Source organism: Rhea americana, unplaced genomic scaffold (assembly GCF_003343005.1).
Source record: "Rhea americana isolate MKP2758 unplaced genomic scaffold, rheAme1 scaffold_19, whole genome shotgun sequence".
Taxonomy (NCBI): Eukaryota; Metazoa; Chordata; class Aves; order Rheiformes; family Rheidae; genus Rhea; species Rhea americana.
In genome coordinates this window covers 1,742,688-1,760,946 of record NW_028186038.1, presented here as the reverse complement: position 1 = coordinate 1,760,946, position 18,259 = coordinate 1,742,688, and the positions used below count along the sequence as shown (strand labels likewise).

The 18,259-nt window shown below is 35.0% G+C and overlaps 1 protein-coding gene across 1 annotated transcript in view; it reads left to right on the top strand.

Moving 5' to 3' along the window:
* The window catches only part of CACNA2D3 (calcium voltage-gated channel auxiliary subunit alpha2delta 3), a 452,513-nt gene that overhangs the window by 210,296 nt on the left and 223,958 nt on the right, over window positions 1-18,259 (top strand). The window contains exons 10-11 of the mRNA XM_085302579.1: window positions 4,570-4,659; window positions 11,781-11,894. Coding sequence (XP_085158705.1) covers window positions 4,570-4,659; window positions 11,781-11,894 — 204 coding nt within the window. The remainder of the gene's footprint in view (window positions 1-4,569; window positions 4,660-11,780; window positions 11,895-18,259) is intronic.

Here is an 18,259-nt window from a genome sequence, read left to right as displayed (position 1 = left end):
TGAATAATTTGAGAAAGCAGTCTGAATCTTTGCAAAATCATGTGTGTCATATCCCAAGCATAGATTTGTTGAAATAAATTACCTGAATTATTTTACGTTATTAGCTATTAAAACCTARTAAATCAGAAGTAGGAAATTGAAAAATGAAGCAACAGAAATATGACTTGCTATCATATTTTGCCAAACAATTTTAACCTAATCTCTAAAGTCTGAAAATTTAATGTAATCATCCAGCCAAGCATGGTCCAAAATCCATACAACTGTTGATTAAGCTTTGAGGCTAAAAAAGGTGAATGCATCTGGGCATACCAAAAAACATTCTCAATAATCTTGTTGTAAGAGCAACTCCAAGTTCCATCATGAGAAGTAGTTACACCTTTATCCTCTTGTTCAGTTATGCCGAAGCCATATGCAACAGAGATGGGTTTTAATATTCTGTATTACTATCCCATAAAGCATAGAATATCAAGACAATTGAAAACCTTTCTGGGTGCATCCTCAATTAAGTCCTAACATAGTCCAAGACACAACTGGACTGCCTGGCACTAAAGGAGGCTTCTGAGAGCCCCCCAAAACTGTTCTCTTCTTTAGCAAAACAATGTCTCTGTACCCCAGGGTGTTCAAAGTACTTGGTTGTTCTGCAACCAGGAATATACCTAGGACAGGAGTGCCTTTCCTGATTTTAGGTCCTGCAAATATATTTGTTCTTGCCTTAGAAAGTAAGCTTTACAAAGCTTAAAAAGAAAAAAAGCCTTTAGGATTATATATATGGATCATTATCAGATCTTAGAATCACTGGGACTTTTTATTTTTTTCAGTGGAAAAATTTATTAAACAAAAACAGCAGCATGGAAAGGTCCAAGACCAAACACGTACGTCACTGATGTTCTGATTTGGACCCTTTAAGAGGTGTTTGAGGACCTTGTCCTGGACTGACATGCATGAGTTGATTGGGTTTGTGGCCTTGCTGTCTTCATCTTTTGTTTTTCAGCCACTTCTAAATGGATCAGGGATACCTCCACAGCTGAATGCATCCGTGTTTCTTTGCTGTAATAAGACACAACTTCCCCTGTTGTGCTCTGGACCTATAATTTTGTAATCAGACATCAGAGTCTGATTGTCATAATTGTGTGCCTAATTTGCATTCAGAATTACCAAGCCTATGCATGTCAATTAGATATTTGAGTCCACAATTAGGTATTGCACATTCTGGTAATTGCACTTGGAAATTGGGCATACAGTTGCATGCAAATGTTTGTGCATGCAGTTGAACAGATATCCAGTTCAAACCCCAGGTAATTCAGATGTTAATTTACAAGGCTGCCAATGTGACAGTAGAGAGAGCTAGATGGACCAGTATTGTTTCTTGTACAGTTTATTACCATAAGAGCTAGTTAAGATATAAAGAYTAAATTTAAACGTGCTAACGGCCTTTTTACCCATTAAGAACATTTTTTTTAAATTGACGAGTGAGTGATCTGACACTTACTGGGTACTGGCAGGGCTGAAATATACTGATCCAGCTTGCAGTGTGTTTTGAAGGCACCAAATTATGGAGTGGAAGTTGCAGATTACCGTGAAAAAGTTGTAGAGAAATTTTGAGAGAGGTTTACTAGGCTGAAACATTGGTATTCCCATATATACAAAGGAGACGTTGCTTTTAGCTTCTCTAATAGCAAAAGGGATGCTAAAACATGACCACAAGTGTATTTTGCAGTACTGACCGGGTACGTAAAATAGGAAAAACTGAGGAGTCTGAGGATTTAGGATTTTCCCATAAGTCTGTCTTAAAATAACAGTTGTTATGGTCCAGCATGGCAGATRGTACCTGCGTCAATAGTACACGCTTTGAGGTCAGAATAAAGTATTACTCTTTGTTATTGAATAAAGAACAGTCTCTCTAGAAGGCAGTAGAGGCAATAGCACATTTTGATGGTTTAATGACCTCAGCTAGATGTAGCATGAACTATCTGAGGAAGCTGCTCTTTGTGCTGCCTGTAAAATGAACCAGGACATCTTTTGGCATGGGTCCAGTTAATGCCATGCCGTCAGGGTACCTGCTATGATAAAAAGCAAAACTGAACATGAAAGACATGTTAATTTACATGTTGGTGTGTGATTTTTCTAATGGATGTACAAATATTGTGTTGAAATACTCAAACAACAAAGGTAAGATTGAAAATCCTTCAAAGAGGGAATGGAGTCTTAGTAAAAAGCACAAATACATTTCAGTAATTCAGTCCTTTTACAGAATCACCTGGTAGCATCTGTTCACTCTGAAGCCTGAAGGCAGAAAACACTGATTTGTTAAAATTCGTAGTGCATGAAATTGAGTTTTAACATTTTTACTGTTCTGTATATCAAACAGACTTCACTATTATATTTGTACATATATCAACAATGTATTTTTCAGAACATATATATGTAGGAGAAAGAAAATATTTGGTTTTTTTGACAGATCACATAAAATGAATTATACACTAGAGATTATGCAGTTTACAATTATTTTTTAGTAATCTGTTTATGCCATATGTTCATATGTGATAATGTATATGTGTTGTCATAAACTTTTCACAGTATCTATGAAATGTTCAGAGCTTGTATAAACTCTCATTTTATAGCAAAATAATTCTAGTTTAATTATTGAATAGTAACGTGTTTCAAAGAGAAACGTAAACTGTAATAATATCTAACATATCTGATTTATGAAAAAGTAAGATTAGAGCCTTCTTTCCACCATAAAGTTCAGCTTTATTAATTTTCAGAGAACTCTGTTTTGGTTATAGTGTAGAAGCATCTGTGACAGGAGACACCTCAGTCCCGCGTGTCTGCGAGAGAAGGGCTGGGAGCACAGGGCTCCTTCAGCAGGCTGAATTCTTCGAGGTTTTTAAATTGTTTTCGACACCAGTGAAATGAATAGTAGTACACTGCTGATTTTCGATATCCTATCTAACCGTTAACAACACTTTCAGGTTTAAAAATATCAATTATATGTGAAAATGTTTTTGTTAAGATGATTGGGAAATTTTATAAAGAATTCAAATGAAAAATTTTAAATTCATATGAACTTTAAAATGTTTTCCAGAAAATGGGTGTGTTTTCTGAGTTTCTGACTTGCTTTAGTGACTGTAACAGTTCTGTGCATTGATTAATCTTTTGTGTATGCACTAATGGCCATATGTATTGAAGTCAGTCTGAGTTCAAGTCTGACTGTTGTTGTGTTTTCAAATGGCACTGGAAACCACGCTACCTTGTGCTGCTGGCAGGTAAAGTAGCCCCCGGCTGGGAAACTGCCTTCTTTGTGTTCCCACTCACTTTCCAGCACACATTAAATGAAGAATATGGCCATGTAGTTTATGATCAACTTAGACCTAAATTTCAGAGACCTTTTAAAATGAGAAATGGGATACAAAATAACAAAGGAAATCATCAATGCTCTTACTGAATATTTGGGTATTTTATTTTCATTCTCATTTTTAAAACTATGTAAAAAAAAAAAAAACTTGTAAAAATACAAAGAGGACAATTTAAGATTCAGCAATATTTTAATTCCAATACAAAAATAATTAGATTTAATTTTGTTGAATGTAATAATGTTTAAGAAAAATGTATAATGTATCATGCTCTTCGTATGAGTATGCAAGCATTTCTATAAAGATCAGACCATCTCTATACCTATTTATTGAGCTAACGTTTTCATCCAATAGCGAAGCCTAAATTAACTCCCTCAAAAGCAGTTTCCCTTGCCATTTTCCACCATTTATGCCGTCTTTTTCTTATTTCAAATGAACTATTATATTTGTTATATTTAAAATAATTATTAGTACTATTCAGATACTAACTAGTCTTTACTAAATTTAAACATATTTTAGTAGGGGAAAAAAACATTTTTTGATTTAGCCTATGAGAATTTATACAATCCTACTAATTTAGACAAGCAAGATTTTCCTTTTTGGCTGCTCGAAGTATTGAGCTGCGATGAACCATGTTTACTAGGTCACTGCAAACTATTTTTTTTCTTTTTTAAAATAGCTCTTTTTCTGTGGCAGAGGTGTATGCTTCAAAATTGCATAGAGATATGCAAACTTCTCCATTTCAACTTACTCAAATCTAATAATGAAATAGGAAGTATTCTGCTTTCCAATACACTGCTGTAATATCTTTTTATTTTACAAAATTAAAAAAAAAGAAATCCGTCATAGAAAATTAGGAGAATGATTTGTTTGCTTGTTGATACTACATATGGTGTCCTTTTATAGCAGTGTGGTTCATTATATTATATATATATTGTATATATTGATTTTTCTTATAAATGTGAGAGACTTAACTTACTTATCTGAATGTATTATTTGCAGAAAGAAGTATCCAGTGAAGTACTATTGTTTTGAAAATGTGTTAGTACCTCATAGCTTACAATTTCTCTCAAAAATTACAATTTAATGTGCCTATTTTGCCCATACCGCATAGAAATGCCCCCCCTTTTTTTTTTGAGTTTCCTTTTCCTTAATCATTGATACCAATATGTATGCTGTTGCAGTTTATTGACAAACTTTCTTGTTCATGTTTCAGCATTTCAGGGAACACCTTGACAAGCTTTTTGCAAAAGGAATTGGAATGCTGGACATTGCTTTAAATGAAGCTTTCAACATGCTCAATGAAGTAAGTTGATGCTTTTTAGATTTGCACTGCTGACACCTTTCCTGCTATTTAGCAATTGCTAACAATTGCAAGATAATAAATCAAAATTGATTCAAAAATGGGATGATGATAAAGTATTGCCTTATAGAACAAATGTTGTAAATCACCTATATGTGATGCAAGATGCAAGCAAATTTACATTTTATATTTACCGGCACTTTATGTTTGTAGGTATATATGCGTGTGTGTGAGTGAGAGAGGGTATATGCATGGTATAAATGTACATGCACATGTGTATTAAATCAATTTTATTTAAATAGCTGGTGGAAGCATTAAATAATATCAGGGTAAAATGCAAATTTCCTCATATTAGGTGATCTCTTTTTCTTGGGAAGGGCTAATATTTTTGGAATTAGACGAGCTGCTCCATTTCATAAGCATTTTAAAAATACACACAATTATTACAATCACTAAATGAGCGCTGATTGCTTTGACTTTTGGCCTGATGATTGCTATTTCTTACACCTTATGTAAAAGGAGTTATTTAAACAGTTTTGCACTTTATTTTTCAAAAACTCTAAGACAGTGAGAGAAATACAGAATTTCTACCTAAACACAAAACATTTGGGATCGTTTTTCTCAGCTCAGAGGTATTAATATCATTTTTACTATTTATCTGCCAAAACGTGAGGCCAACTTCTGATTTCTTATAATATTCCTGTGAATAATGTGTATGAATAGGCAGGCAGTGACTGCAATCTGAACATCATGAAAATACAGATAATCCGGTGCAGGACATCTAATTTCCCTCCCAAACTCCACTTATAATTAATGTGACATTCGTAGTGTTCTAGGATGTTGCCCTTCCAAGAATATTTTAATTAGAATCAGGCCTGTTGTCTTTGCCTGAAATGTTTTTCCCTACAAGGTGTACATCGGTCTTAATGGTTATCATGAAAAAATTACGTGGTGTATTTTGGAAAGATTTTTTTTAAAACAGTTTTGGAAATGTAAGGAAAAAAAAGGAGAAAAATCAAGAGTAGTGATAATGAAAAATAGTATGAGGAAGAAAACTGATGAAAATAAAATGGCACTATTAAATATTTCCCCTGATATCACGAATGAAAACTCTACATAATGTTTAATGAGTAAAGCCTCTGTTTACAACTTTTGTTAAGATGAGTTTAGATTTAGGGTTTCTTTAGGGCAAAGTTGTTTTACCTTTTTCTGTAATGAATTACGAACAGCTTTCTCCAGGATCTCTACACTAACAAACACTTGGAGAATTGCAAACTGCTGTGTCGCAAAGCTTAAGTGAGGCGCATGCAGCAAATGCTGTTGTGAAAGGCTGAAACACCAAAGATGTCAAAGGCTGGAGCAGATTTTAAGGAGGGAGAAAATGTGAGGTATTTCAGCTTTCTCCAGTCTCAAGGGTGACAGGAAACTAGTTCAAGATGAATACTTCGTTCATTTACGTTAAATTACCAAGAGCTTGGAGATGAAATACTAGTTATTGGTGATCAATGAGACCTAAGGAAAACTCGACCTCTTTTCTCAGAACATTGCCATTCCAAAAGCTGGAGTATTAACTGCCTCTTATTTCAAGGTGGTGCTGCGTGTAGTCTCCAGCTAACATTTTCTAAGGAAAATGTTTCTGTGGGTTCTTTTGGAACGCTCTATCTGGCCTGAGGTTCACGCTTTTTGAAAAGAACCCTTATTCTTTATAACTTGTTTGGGTAACCATTTAACTGCATATATGAGTCAATAAAAGCAGCTGAACACCTTCCAACAGGAGCAACTCCTACCAGTAAGCACCATCAGCCTATTAAAACATTTTTGAGAGCTTTCTTTTAAATCTAACATTAGCAGCTTAAAATAAGACGAAAACTGCTTTGAATCAAAATTATTTAAAGGCTTTTCCAAAACAACAAAAAAGGGGTGATTGCCATACGGTTCCAGCATGAGATGGCAACTTGATGCCCAAATTATTGGGTTGAAATATATGTGCTATATTTTCTAGGTGATCAACCATGTTTCTTCTATTAAATTTCTGGGGTTTTTTTTGTTTTTGTTTTTTTTATGATGAAAGTATAGTTCTGTGTGTTTTGAGACTGTTCTAACTCCTCCTCCTGCTGCTTATCACGGGGGTTCCAGTTAGTGTCTACAAGTAGAGATGAATCTCTTCTGATACGGTTATTGCGGTGACAGTTGAGCTGCTGGTTGGAAGGACAAAGGATGTTTTTCAAATTAATGTTAATGTTGGATAATTCCAAGTATTTCTGATTACACTGCATGTTTCTCTCTTGAAACAACGTGTCCTTCTCGTAAATCACACTTCATACCAGAAAAGTTAAAAACATAAATCAGTATTTTTAAATCAAGTTTAAAGATATAAAAAGACACAGTGTTTATACTGCCTGGTCTGTAACAGATTCCAGATACTTCTTCTCTGTGGGCCAAACTGAACATATTTCTGGCTCATCTCTTTCCATCATGGTCCATTTCCAAGAAATCTGTGAACTTTGTGTCTTTAGGCTCCAAATAATTGCTGTTAGTTTGGCCTGTAGGTGCGTGTTACAGGGCAGTAGCTTAAGCGTAGGATGACGGTTCAGACCCCTATCCTTCCGCTTGAGGGTTCAGATCCAGAACCGGTTTCCTTTGTGGTCCTGTTTGAACAAGGCCGTGGGGAGCTGGCAGGGATTCGTTCACCAGAAATGGGCGTCGATGCACTCTCCCTCTCCAGTCAAACCTGTGGCACTGAAAAGAGCAATTTTAAAGTTTTAGAGACTATGACTTCTCTCTCTTAATGTTGAGCTACCTCTCTGTCAGTGTAAAGGTATATTCCAGGGACTTAACACTTGTCTCTCTAATGAAATTCAGTAAAACTCACTGTAACTAAACTTAATTGATTCATATGCATTAATGAGGAATGTTGAAAAAGCATTTTTGCTTTTTGTTTTTACTTTAATGAAGATGTAATATAGGCATATTCTGACTAGAGCTTTTTTCATGCCATAAGTGTAGAAGTTTAATTTCTCTTTTGTCTAATGTTTTGTAGGACATGTATCTTTTAACTTCACTAGACTTATTAGATCCCATTTCTTAAAAATCATGCTTCTTAAGAATATATACAAGCTAAGCTCAATTGAATTTTGAGAATACAGCAAAACTAATCATAATCAATGAACTAACAGAAAATAGAATAAAGAGCTGACAGCTGACATTTTTAGAAATTTTATTAGCTGTCCCTCACATTTACCAGGGTTGTCTTGGAAAGAAATGTTACCAAAATCACAAGTACAATGGGATAAAATCCTGTTCTTTTTTCTTTCTTTCTTTCTTTCTTTCTTCTTTTTTTTTTCTTTTTTTTTTTCCTGGTCCCTTTCACTCTCCTCCTTTTCCCTTCTGTCAACTGAGCAAATATTTGTTAAAAACTTTTAAAGCCTTTCCATAAGTATGATCATTACTTTTTGAAAAGAAAACTAGTCTGCTGGGGAGGGGGGAGAGAATCTCATCTAAGACAAGTAGAAAACTGTCTTTCAATTGAAGGATTCACCTTGTAAATAAGAACTCAAAATATGCTCCAAAAGATTTAACCTGAAAACCGTGGCTGTCTTTATACCATGCATCTACATGGACTGCTGATGGTTCCAATTCCTTTGTATTCACCTTGAAGCATAATATTGATCTTTTTTCCAGGYATAAAATCTACTCCATAAGATGAAAAGATGAGGACAAATATCTTCCTCCACCCACTGCCCACATGTTCACCTAGGCAGTGTGTGGAACTAATTCCTTCATGCAGAGCATGCCAAAAATGGCAATGCGAAAAGCTGCATGAAGCTTTTCTCTAGCTGTTTTGAACAGAGGATGTTGGAAGTTTAATTGTGGGTACAGAATATAGTTTTAGAAACCAGACACACAACAATAAATATCAACCAGCCTCAGCATAAAACATGTCTTAGACTAGCACTCCAAATTTGTGTAAATTGAAAAAATATTGCAGTCAATGATCAAGAAAACCTGAGAACCTTTTTCTTAAAAATAAATAAATAAGTAAATCTATGAGGCAACTGATGTTGTTATGATGGATGTGGTATAAAAATCTCATTAGATAATCTAATAGCTGTGAGAATAAAGACAGCTCACATACTAGGTGCTGAATTATACCTATGGTAAAGGAGGTGCTTTGATTTGTAAGGCTGTGAAGGATATGCTCAGATCTGCTCAAGTTGGAATAGTGACCATTTCTATTTATACTATAAAAGGAAATATAATAGCTTCAAGCATTTTTGCATGTATACTTTAGGAATTTGCAGCATAAAAACTTTTCTGTTACTGACAGGCACATCATTGAAAACTGCTTTTAAGTGGTCTAGACCAGAGAAAAGGCCACTGAGTCTCTCTTTTAAAGAATACTACTAAGTTGTCTACTTTGCACACAGTATGTGACCTTTATGTGTTGTAAATCTATTTTTGTGAATTGCAAGTTTGCTAAGGCTGTTTCACATACAGTTGAAGAAAGAAAGAAAGAAARAAAGCTTTCTCTCACAAATAGTTTGTTGAGATTCTGATTGGGTTTTCAGAATGGTTCAGGGAGCACAGTAATGAAACCCAGTTAATTTTGTAGCAATTGTCTGCATTTCAGTTTCAGTATTTGCCAAGATTGTTAAGACCTGAAGATGTTGGTACTGATGCCTTTGAAAAGTGCATTTTAAATCCATTTCCAACTTCTTTCCAACCATTGATTTATGCAGTGTTCATTAGTTGCTGAAAGAATATAGGAGTGCTTGGTACAGTAGTTAGGCACCTACCATATCATGTGACAACTGCAATTATCTCTTTTGGCAATAAATGCGATCTTTGCAGTGATTACCTTTAAAAAAATCATAGCCAATTAAATAAAATTCTGTGACATTTCAAAGACTGTTAATCACAACCAAATGCTCTAAATGTCAGGCTGCATTGAAATTTTTGCTGCTAACTGATGAATCACTGAGTTAATTGTAGTTCATCATAAGGCCCTTGTCATTGTCATTATTATGGAAAACACTTTCATCACTCTTGCTATTCAATAAAAATAAAGTTCTAGACAAATATRAGAAGATATTACTCATCAAAGCATTTGAATTTAATCACATTCTTCAAAATATTCAAACAACAGATAACCATGTAGAATAAAACATATGCATACAAAGTAATGTTTTAAAGTAAATATACGAAGGCATTCCAACTCTAATTGCCTTTTTTTTAATATACCTTGCCTCTTTCAAAATGCATTGTCCATATGAAGAGCACATCCCTTGACAAAGTAACCTCATCTCTGAGGATCTAAAATTGTACTAATGAAGGAATCCCATCTTAATCATTCTGGGTCTGAATAATAATGGAAAAACTGACATGACTGAAGAATTTTTGTTTAAGGGTAGACTATTTTGCAGTTATAGGTAAGAGTTTTCGCAAAGGCAGTGACCAGAAAATAGCTAATTTGCAGCAAATGCGCTTTAGTTTCCCTGTAAGTAACGTGATCCCGTAGCCAGTGTAGGTTAGCCGAAGCTCAAATGGAAGCTGATCTAGAGGAGTGCTGCGGAGAATGCAGACGTTTGCTGAATGATATTTGTGGATGAGATTACACAGATGTAGAAATGAAAAAGAAACTGCTGAAACCCACCATCCACTGTTTCTTACTGCAGATGTGTCTGTAAAGATGAGATATTAGCTATTAAGAACTGTTTCTAGAAAAAGGTCTTCAGCATTATGAGAAGAGTAGTGAAGAGTAAGTGAAGGCAACTAGATTGAAGAAACCTTAAAGTTGTTGCAGTTTCTGGGCCAAATGAAACTAGAGTACTCCCAACAAATTTAACTAAAATCATCCAGAGGCAATCAGAGATCCTGAAAGGTAACTCAGTTTTAAATTTAAATGCTTTTTTCCTCGAATGAGATCGCTGTTTCTTTGGGCTCTGTTTCATGCAGGTAGGCTGATGACGTGAACAAAATGATCAGAAAATTATCATTTGGGCTTCCTCATTATGAGGMGAAGGGTGATAGGATGAAAACTTGTCTGACCTTAGACTTACTAATCTATTATAAAATTTCATGGGAAGGGAACAAAAGTGGATTATTCAGCTATTAGAACCTATCTAAACATTAACTGAAAATAGAGGAAAAAAAAACATTTGTGCTTAAATCACTGGTTATTTGTCTTTTCACATTTCATTTTAATGTTTTCTACAGAATAATTAAAAATCAGATAATTTGCCAACTTTTTATTTTGTTGCTAAAAGATGGTTCATCTGTGTTAAGTCTCCTGAATATATGAAGTGTTACAAGCAAGAACTTATTGTGGAATAAGAGCAGATGGAGCAAGACAGATTTAAATTTAATGCACCAATTCCAGAATTAAAAAATCAAAGCTTAGTTTATGGCTTAGTCCAACTGACTTGCTCTTTGCCTATGAGAAAATCGCATCTCTTTCTGTGCAGTGATGAAACTTTCTTCCTGTACTCCAATGGATATGTTGATTGCTGTCTAAATACTTGTGCTTTGATACCTCAGCTTAGATTACTTATGTGTATCCATTCTGAGTAATAGAAGAGTCTGAAAATATATAAATATTAACTTGATTCTCCCAAACAAGCATTTTATGAAAAATAATAAATAGACTGTAATCCTCCATGAAATAATCGCATGTCTCTATATCAAGGCTGTACCTTCTGTACTTCACGAAAAAAGGTTGATCAGTGGTTTGTTGCCTCTTCTGTCCTTTTAAAATTGTATTTTAAAACAAAGCAAACTCTGTATAGTTACATCAATACRTACCATCTATCCAAAATGGGAAAAGTATGGGTYCCGTATGTCCTTTACGTATACTTTTAATTTGAGGAACTGCTATATTTAAATGTTTCTTCTTATTTTTCTGGCTAATAGGATTTAGATATATAATGAATCCTTCTACTGTTAGACAATCCACATTACAGCTCAGTAGGTACATAGTAATGATGATAAAATATTTTCAAGCTGAGACTTTCTCCTACTTYTCTGTGTGGTAGAGATTCTGCAAGAACTGTGCGTATCTAATAGGATCCTCTCTGTCTTCATCTAACAGCAATGTATTGTACTTAAATTAATGTTTCCTTCCACAGTTCAATCACACAGGACAAGGAAGTATTTGCAGCCAAGCCATAATGCTGATTACTGATGGAGCTGTGGACACATATGATACAATATTTGCAAAGTATAATTGGCCAGATAGAAAAGTAAGTATGTTATTCCTTTATTTGATGGAAGATCCAAAGCTTCTCATCCGTTATGAAGTGTATACCTAATGAAAAATCTTCCTAATGGTTTAAAAATATTTTGGGCTAGATGTTTCTCTAATGACAAAAATGATGCTTATGTGGTATTGCTTGAGGGTAGATGTGGCCTTTTACTGTAATAATGAACTTCTTAGGATAATAAGATATTAAGGAAATCTTTCCCTGGAGGGTACCTTATTGACCACTATATGATGCTTCCCCAGTGAGATGTCATTAAATATGTAAATTTTTCCTTTGCTTTCTCCCCAAATGTTCATTAATAATTCAGTGCTTTTTGAAGCTAAAGAGGATAGGTACTAAGGATCACGATATGTGAGTTGTTTAGTATGACTACAGAAGGAGCAGATGTAGTAATTTGGTATATTTGTTTGTTTCTATTCATCTGGCAGTGTGAGAGATGAGTTTGCAACTACTGAGAATTCATACAAAATGAATTTGGTTCTGTCAATCTCTCTGAAGAAATTTGTCCAGAACTTCCTTGTTACGTGTGTGTTACATAACATGTGGATGTTACATGCTGGCGCAGCAATGCTTTGCTGTGTTTTAATGATATTTTAATGCTCTGGTATGGCCTCCGGTTTGAAGGTGAAACAGTTTGATTTCCCTCTACACTTTGTCTTCTGTTCCTCTAAAACAAATTTGGGCTGTTTAGCAAACTTTTCTCCTTTGAGTTATCTGCCACGTTATATACCTGTAGAAGCAATAACATCACTGCTCTAAGWGCTATTTGAACAGATAAATGATTAACATGTGCATGCAGTGTGGGGTTTTGGTGTTCTGTGGAAAAATATAATAGCTTTGACTTTTGCTTTTTAATGTTATTTCTTTCATTTATAAAATTACATTTGTTTTCTGTGCTCACTTTTCTTGTTTACTTGAACTAAACGTCATCTATTAGCAATCAAAGACCAAGAGAAAATGGGAAATTGGTGATTTTTTACTGTTCTTCTAAAAAATGTTATGTCAATTACTGTCATTACCTGTAGTAAAAATGACATTCATCTATCCTGCTTTCTGCTAGTTAAGAGCTTTTTATTCAGAGGATTTAGAATAATAACTGTAACTGCAATCTGAAGATCTATTTTTCTCTTCAGAAACCTTGCTCTCCCCCTTTTGCTCAACTCCTATAACCTCACGCATTCTACAAGAAGAAAGTTCATTCTTTTTGGGCTTTTGCTATGACGCACTGGCAAGTCTTTCATCTTTAATGGAATGCAAGGGTGCATTACTATTTGCATWTTTTGAGGAGATCTGTGATGCTTTTCAGGTGAATTGATGATAACCTTTGCGTAKTGGAAGGGATGAAGATGTCAGTATTTCTTAATTAGATGTAAGCGCAGATATTATTTAGTATATTCCACTGGATGTCAAGACTCTGGTTAGGTTACATCTCAACTGGTAAAGTCAATGTTTCTGAAATATAACAAGACAATTTCTACTTTGTGACATGCAAAAGTATCTCTTTGAGATATGATGATAAACTGTGTACAAGTCAGACAAAGAGGAGAATACTTGACTTACGATTTTGTCTCCATAATTTTCTTTAGTAGTTTTCAGTGAGGTTATTTGTTTTATTTATACAAAAATATTTCCTACCTTTATTATTCTGTATTTACTATTGGAGATGGATCTTCTGGGGGAAAGTTTTGTATTGATTTTTCTGTTGATGAATTAGAGAGATGGAAATTTAGGACTTTATAAAACGTATTTGTCGATTGAAATTACTTACCAAATATTTCTGGAAACAAGAACTTATTTGTTAGCTTGTTTTCCAGCTGTTTGAATATTTAAAATGTAATCTGCTTTTATTAGATGGGTCATATGTTCTGTTTAAACTTCCTAAGTATATGAGTGCAATTCTTCGATATGTCTTGTATCGGCTGGCTGTGCTCACATAAAGACCTGATACTATTGCAGTCTCAACATCTCTCTTAAATCCTTCTTTGATCTGTCCTTTGTGTTCACACTTCTCTCCTAATGTCTAAAATTATTTTAATTGTTGCTTCTTCAGAGCACAAATGTTTATAAAACATAGCAAATGCTTACTTTTTCCTTACCCCCACCTCCTAGTTCCCAGATGTTAGCAGACACTTTCTCCCTATGTGAACGGTCTGTGAAGTGTTAATTTTACCTATATGATTCAATAGTTACTCTTATTTACGTAGTTAATTGGATCTTATAGTGGTACCAGCTTTCTTGATCAGATGAAGCATGAAGAATTTTTTTTATTCAAGGAATATGTAAATATCTCAACATCAGTAAGCTTTTAAATAAACTAAAGAATTTAAACAAATTAAGTGGCGGATATGAGGAATATGACTTGAATCTAAGTTATCTTTGGAATTTGAATCAGTATTTGTGGCATTTCCCTCCCCACTTAGTTTGTTTCTTTTGCAGTTTCACTATGATTGACTAACTTTGTAGTCAATAACCCATTTTGTTCTCCTGGAAACAAAATTATTAAATATCATGTATTGCAGCCAGTCTTTTCTCTCTTTCTCACTTGGATATTATCTGCTGTAAGTCTTCAAGGATTTCTTGAAAGCTTTTTCCTATATCTAGCAAACGCTGACTCCTAAGGAGATCTACAGAATTGCTCAGAAGGATGTGCCTTGCACTCTGAGGTCTTAAATTTTCTTAAAACCATTAATTTGGTTCCTCTGTTAAGAAGAGGAGAAGAGCAGAGGAGGAACTCTGTCATAAGATACCAATAAGGATAGAATTTTCTGAGGCAGGCAGTCAGCTGATTATTTTCACAAACCCATGTGCTATTTCTTCCATGTGCAAAGGAATAGTTATATCTTTAAAAAAAAGAAAAAAAAAAAAAGCATAGTGTTGCTGTTACAATGAGCAACAAGACAAATTTCCTTTTGGGGACACTKTCTTCTGCTAAGGAGTAGCAGTAAGAATCCAACCTTCTACAGCAAGAGCACTGTAGAAGAGGACAGTGTTGGAGGAGGAGCTTTTACTTAATATGTTGTATTCTACTTAAGTCTTACAAAATATTAAATGAATTATACAGTTTTCTAAATTTTACAATACGAAGTGGAGAAAAAAATTCAAATCAGTTTGTCTTTTGTTCGTCCTGAAGTATTTCAACTTGAGAAATGTGAAATGTTTTTGTGTGTGAGATAATGCATGAGAACTGTCGATGTCTTTTGTGGGTTTTGTTTTGTTTTAGAAATGAAGGTTTTTTGAAAATGAAATATCCTCYATAAGTGAATGTTGCAATGCCACTATGCCTAAAAATTATGCATGCGGTGCACTTCTAGATCCTTTGCATTTGCAGTATGACATCTCTTTCTAAAGCCACCTTAATGTTTCTAAATCACATCCTTGAACTGTGTAGCAGTTTTTCTTTCTGGCTTTTTTTGTTCTCTAGTCTACTTCACCTTGTCATCTTTCTTATCATTTATGTTTTTTCTGTCACTTTGATACTGTGGTGGACAGTGATGGACAGAGTAATAGCTCTAATTCAGAAAAGGTCTTAAGTTTGTGCCTATCTCAATTACCATGTCAGTTAAGTGCCTGTTTTAGTTATGTTTTTCTGTATGCTGTATAATATTAAAAATGTCATCATTACCTGCAGCAGAAACATCTTGTCACTTGTATAAAGGAAAAAATTCTATAAACACAGTTGACAGAAATCTTCGTATAACTGTGAAGACTTTGTCAGTTTGTCAGTGACAGTCTCTAAAACTGAAGAGAATGAAAACATACTTTCATTGTGTAAATAAAAAAACCTATTTTCTTTTGTCCTAGGATATCTCTATCTTTGAAAAGGTATTTTTTTTTTTTTTAAAGATGCGTGTAATCAGGGGTCAGACCACATTATTACATACCCTTATAGGTATGTTCTGCTTGGCAACTGGTAGAAGACTGCTACTTTCTAATAATACATTAAATAAAAATTTTACTGCATTAAATTTTGAAAAAGGAACTCTATGGCTCCTATTAAATCACAAAAGTAGCTGAAATGAATTTTTTTTTTTTATTTTGGGACATTGGACTGATTTTGTTGAGCTAGAGAATTATGATCATGGAACAGCTATTCAAAATTATCATCTGGACTGTTCCTTTGAAAGAGGGAATATTTTCATTGTACACTCTGTTTTGTTTTGTTTTATGAGCTCCTGTCTTCCTTCACAAAAGAAATCACTCTACCATTTTCTTTCAATATTTTCTCCTCCTCAAAATGTAAATCTTGTAGTACTATTTTTATAGCACAGCATATTTTATTTGTATGACTAAGGTACTAAGTTGTTAATGTCTATTTACTTTTTTTGTTAGTCCTTACATGGAATCTTGCACTTAAACAGCTAGAATCTCGCACATTATAAATTAGTTTTATGCATGTACATAATTTTTCTCATTCATGAAACTTTTATTCAGTATTTTCAAGTTCCTGCATCATATTTATGACAGGTCTGCCAGGCAGATACTGCTTTTACATATTTCACTATGTACCTTATTTCAATTTAAAGCATAAAAAGAGAATGTTGCTCAGGTGAAAAATAGAAAAAGACATCCTTCCAGGTTTGGTCCCAAGAAGTAAGTAGTACCACTAATTGTGTTGCCTTAAGTAACGCAGTGCTGCTTCCTCTCGCTTGGAAGGTTTCAGGGAGTCGTTCAYAGAAAATTCCTGGAAGCTTAACCTAGTAAATACTGCTAAAATGCAGGATTTAATAAATAGCACATCTAATAACTAAACTGCAATGAAACCAGGGATATTATCAGAACTCACAGCYCTGTCATGCTCTTTGTTGAAAACCACTTTAGTCAGTAATTGAAAATTAATAAACTTGGAACAGGAAGACGATAACAGAAGATAAAAAGAATATTTAACATATTTTGGTATTTTACATTTAGCAAGACCATTCTCAGTAAGTTGCGTCACTGAAGGGGAAGGCATTCTAGTAAATCCTGTAATGTAAATGGTTGAGAAACACTTTAAAGCACTTGTGACTTGCCAGCGCCTCCGTGAAGCCCCGTGATGCCTTTTCTCCACAACTTAATATGATCAAATGCCTGGATATTTTGCGGTGGGGGTCTTTTTCTCCCTGTCTTTTCCCCCCTTGATCTGTCCTACCTAGGATAGGTGGGCTTTACCTGCTGTAAAGCCCATTTCCCTATTGCTCTGGAGCACCTCGGAAGCGTTTCTTCCGTGACCATGATCCAGGGAAGCGTTTAAAATGCCATTGGGGCTAAGGGACAGTAGGAATGTAATTAAAGTGTATACGCGAGCATTTTTGTGAAGCTTCAGATTGCGAAATTTGTGGGTTCATTTTGAATGGGAGAGAAGTACTTTTTCTCTGTCGTCTTCCTGCTTGTGAAGCGGCGCGACGAGGCAGAGGCGCGAGTCTGTCGGTGCGGAGGGTCCTTCCAGGCCGGTGAGCGTGGAGAAGGCGGGAGGACCTTGCAGCCTCCCTCCGGGCGACTGCGATGCCGAAATCCGCTAATGCCGCCGGAAAGGCGTCTGAACGGAACTGCTGAAGTTCCAAGTAAGCCAAACAGAACTGTTTTGCAAAAATCAGGAAACCAAGRGCATTTTAGGCTGATTTTTTTTTCAGCTGCTTTATATGAAAGTGTCATAGTGTGGAAGCTCTCTGGGCCTATATACAGTACTAAAAATTATCAAGTAATCTAAAAAGTATTGCCTCAAAATTTGCTGGATTTAGATTATTTCCTTATAGTATTCTATAGTACCCTTTCCTTACCCTCCTTYGACAAAGGAGGATGAAAAACACGACACATTTCCATGTACTTTGTTTAAAAACAGCCCTAAGGGCAAACCTGTAATCAGCTGGGTACTGTGATAACAAGCTACAGGAGAATGGGTGGCTGTGCTGTGGCGTCATATTGGTGACGGATCTGCCGTGCTACGAAGCATTCTGCAGATTGATTAAAAAACAAAAAAACAAAAAAAGCCCCAAAAAAACTCTGTAGTTTAGGAACTTGCTGATGTTGGCAATGTGGAACAGCAACCTGGATGCCCTGACTACGTTGTCTGGATGTTGTTGAATTGATTTTCCCTCCTTCTTTTTCCCTCCATTTCCTTCCTTCCTCCGCTTTCCCTTTTTCTTTTCTTGCCCTTTCTTTTTCTAAAAAGACAGAAATATTTTAAAGGAGTATATTATTACTGGTATACCAACTGTATGCTTGATCACTGGTTGCCCTTTAAGGACCAAAGGAGAAGGTGGTCCAGGCATTTTATAGTTCTTTCAAGCTATGACATAACTTAGGTTAATTAGTTATCTTTTTGGGCTCCCCTCAGTGCGATGAAAGATCAGGTAGGAGATCAAACA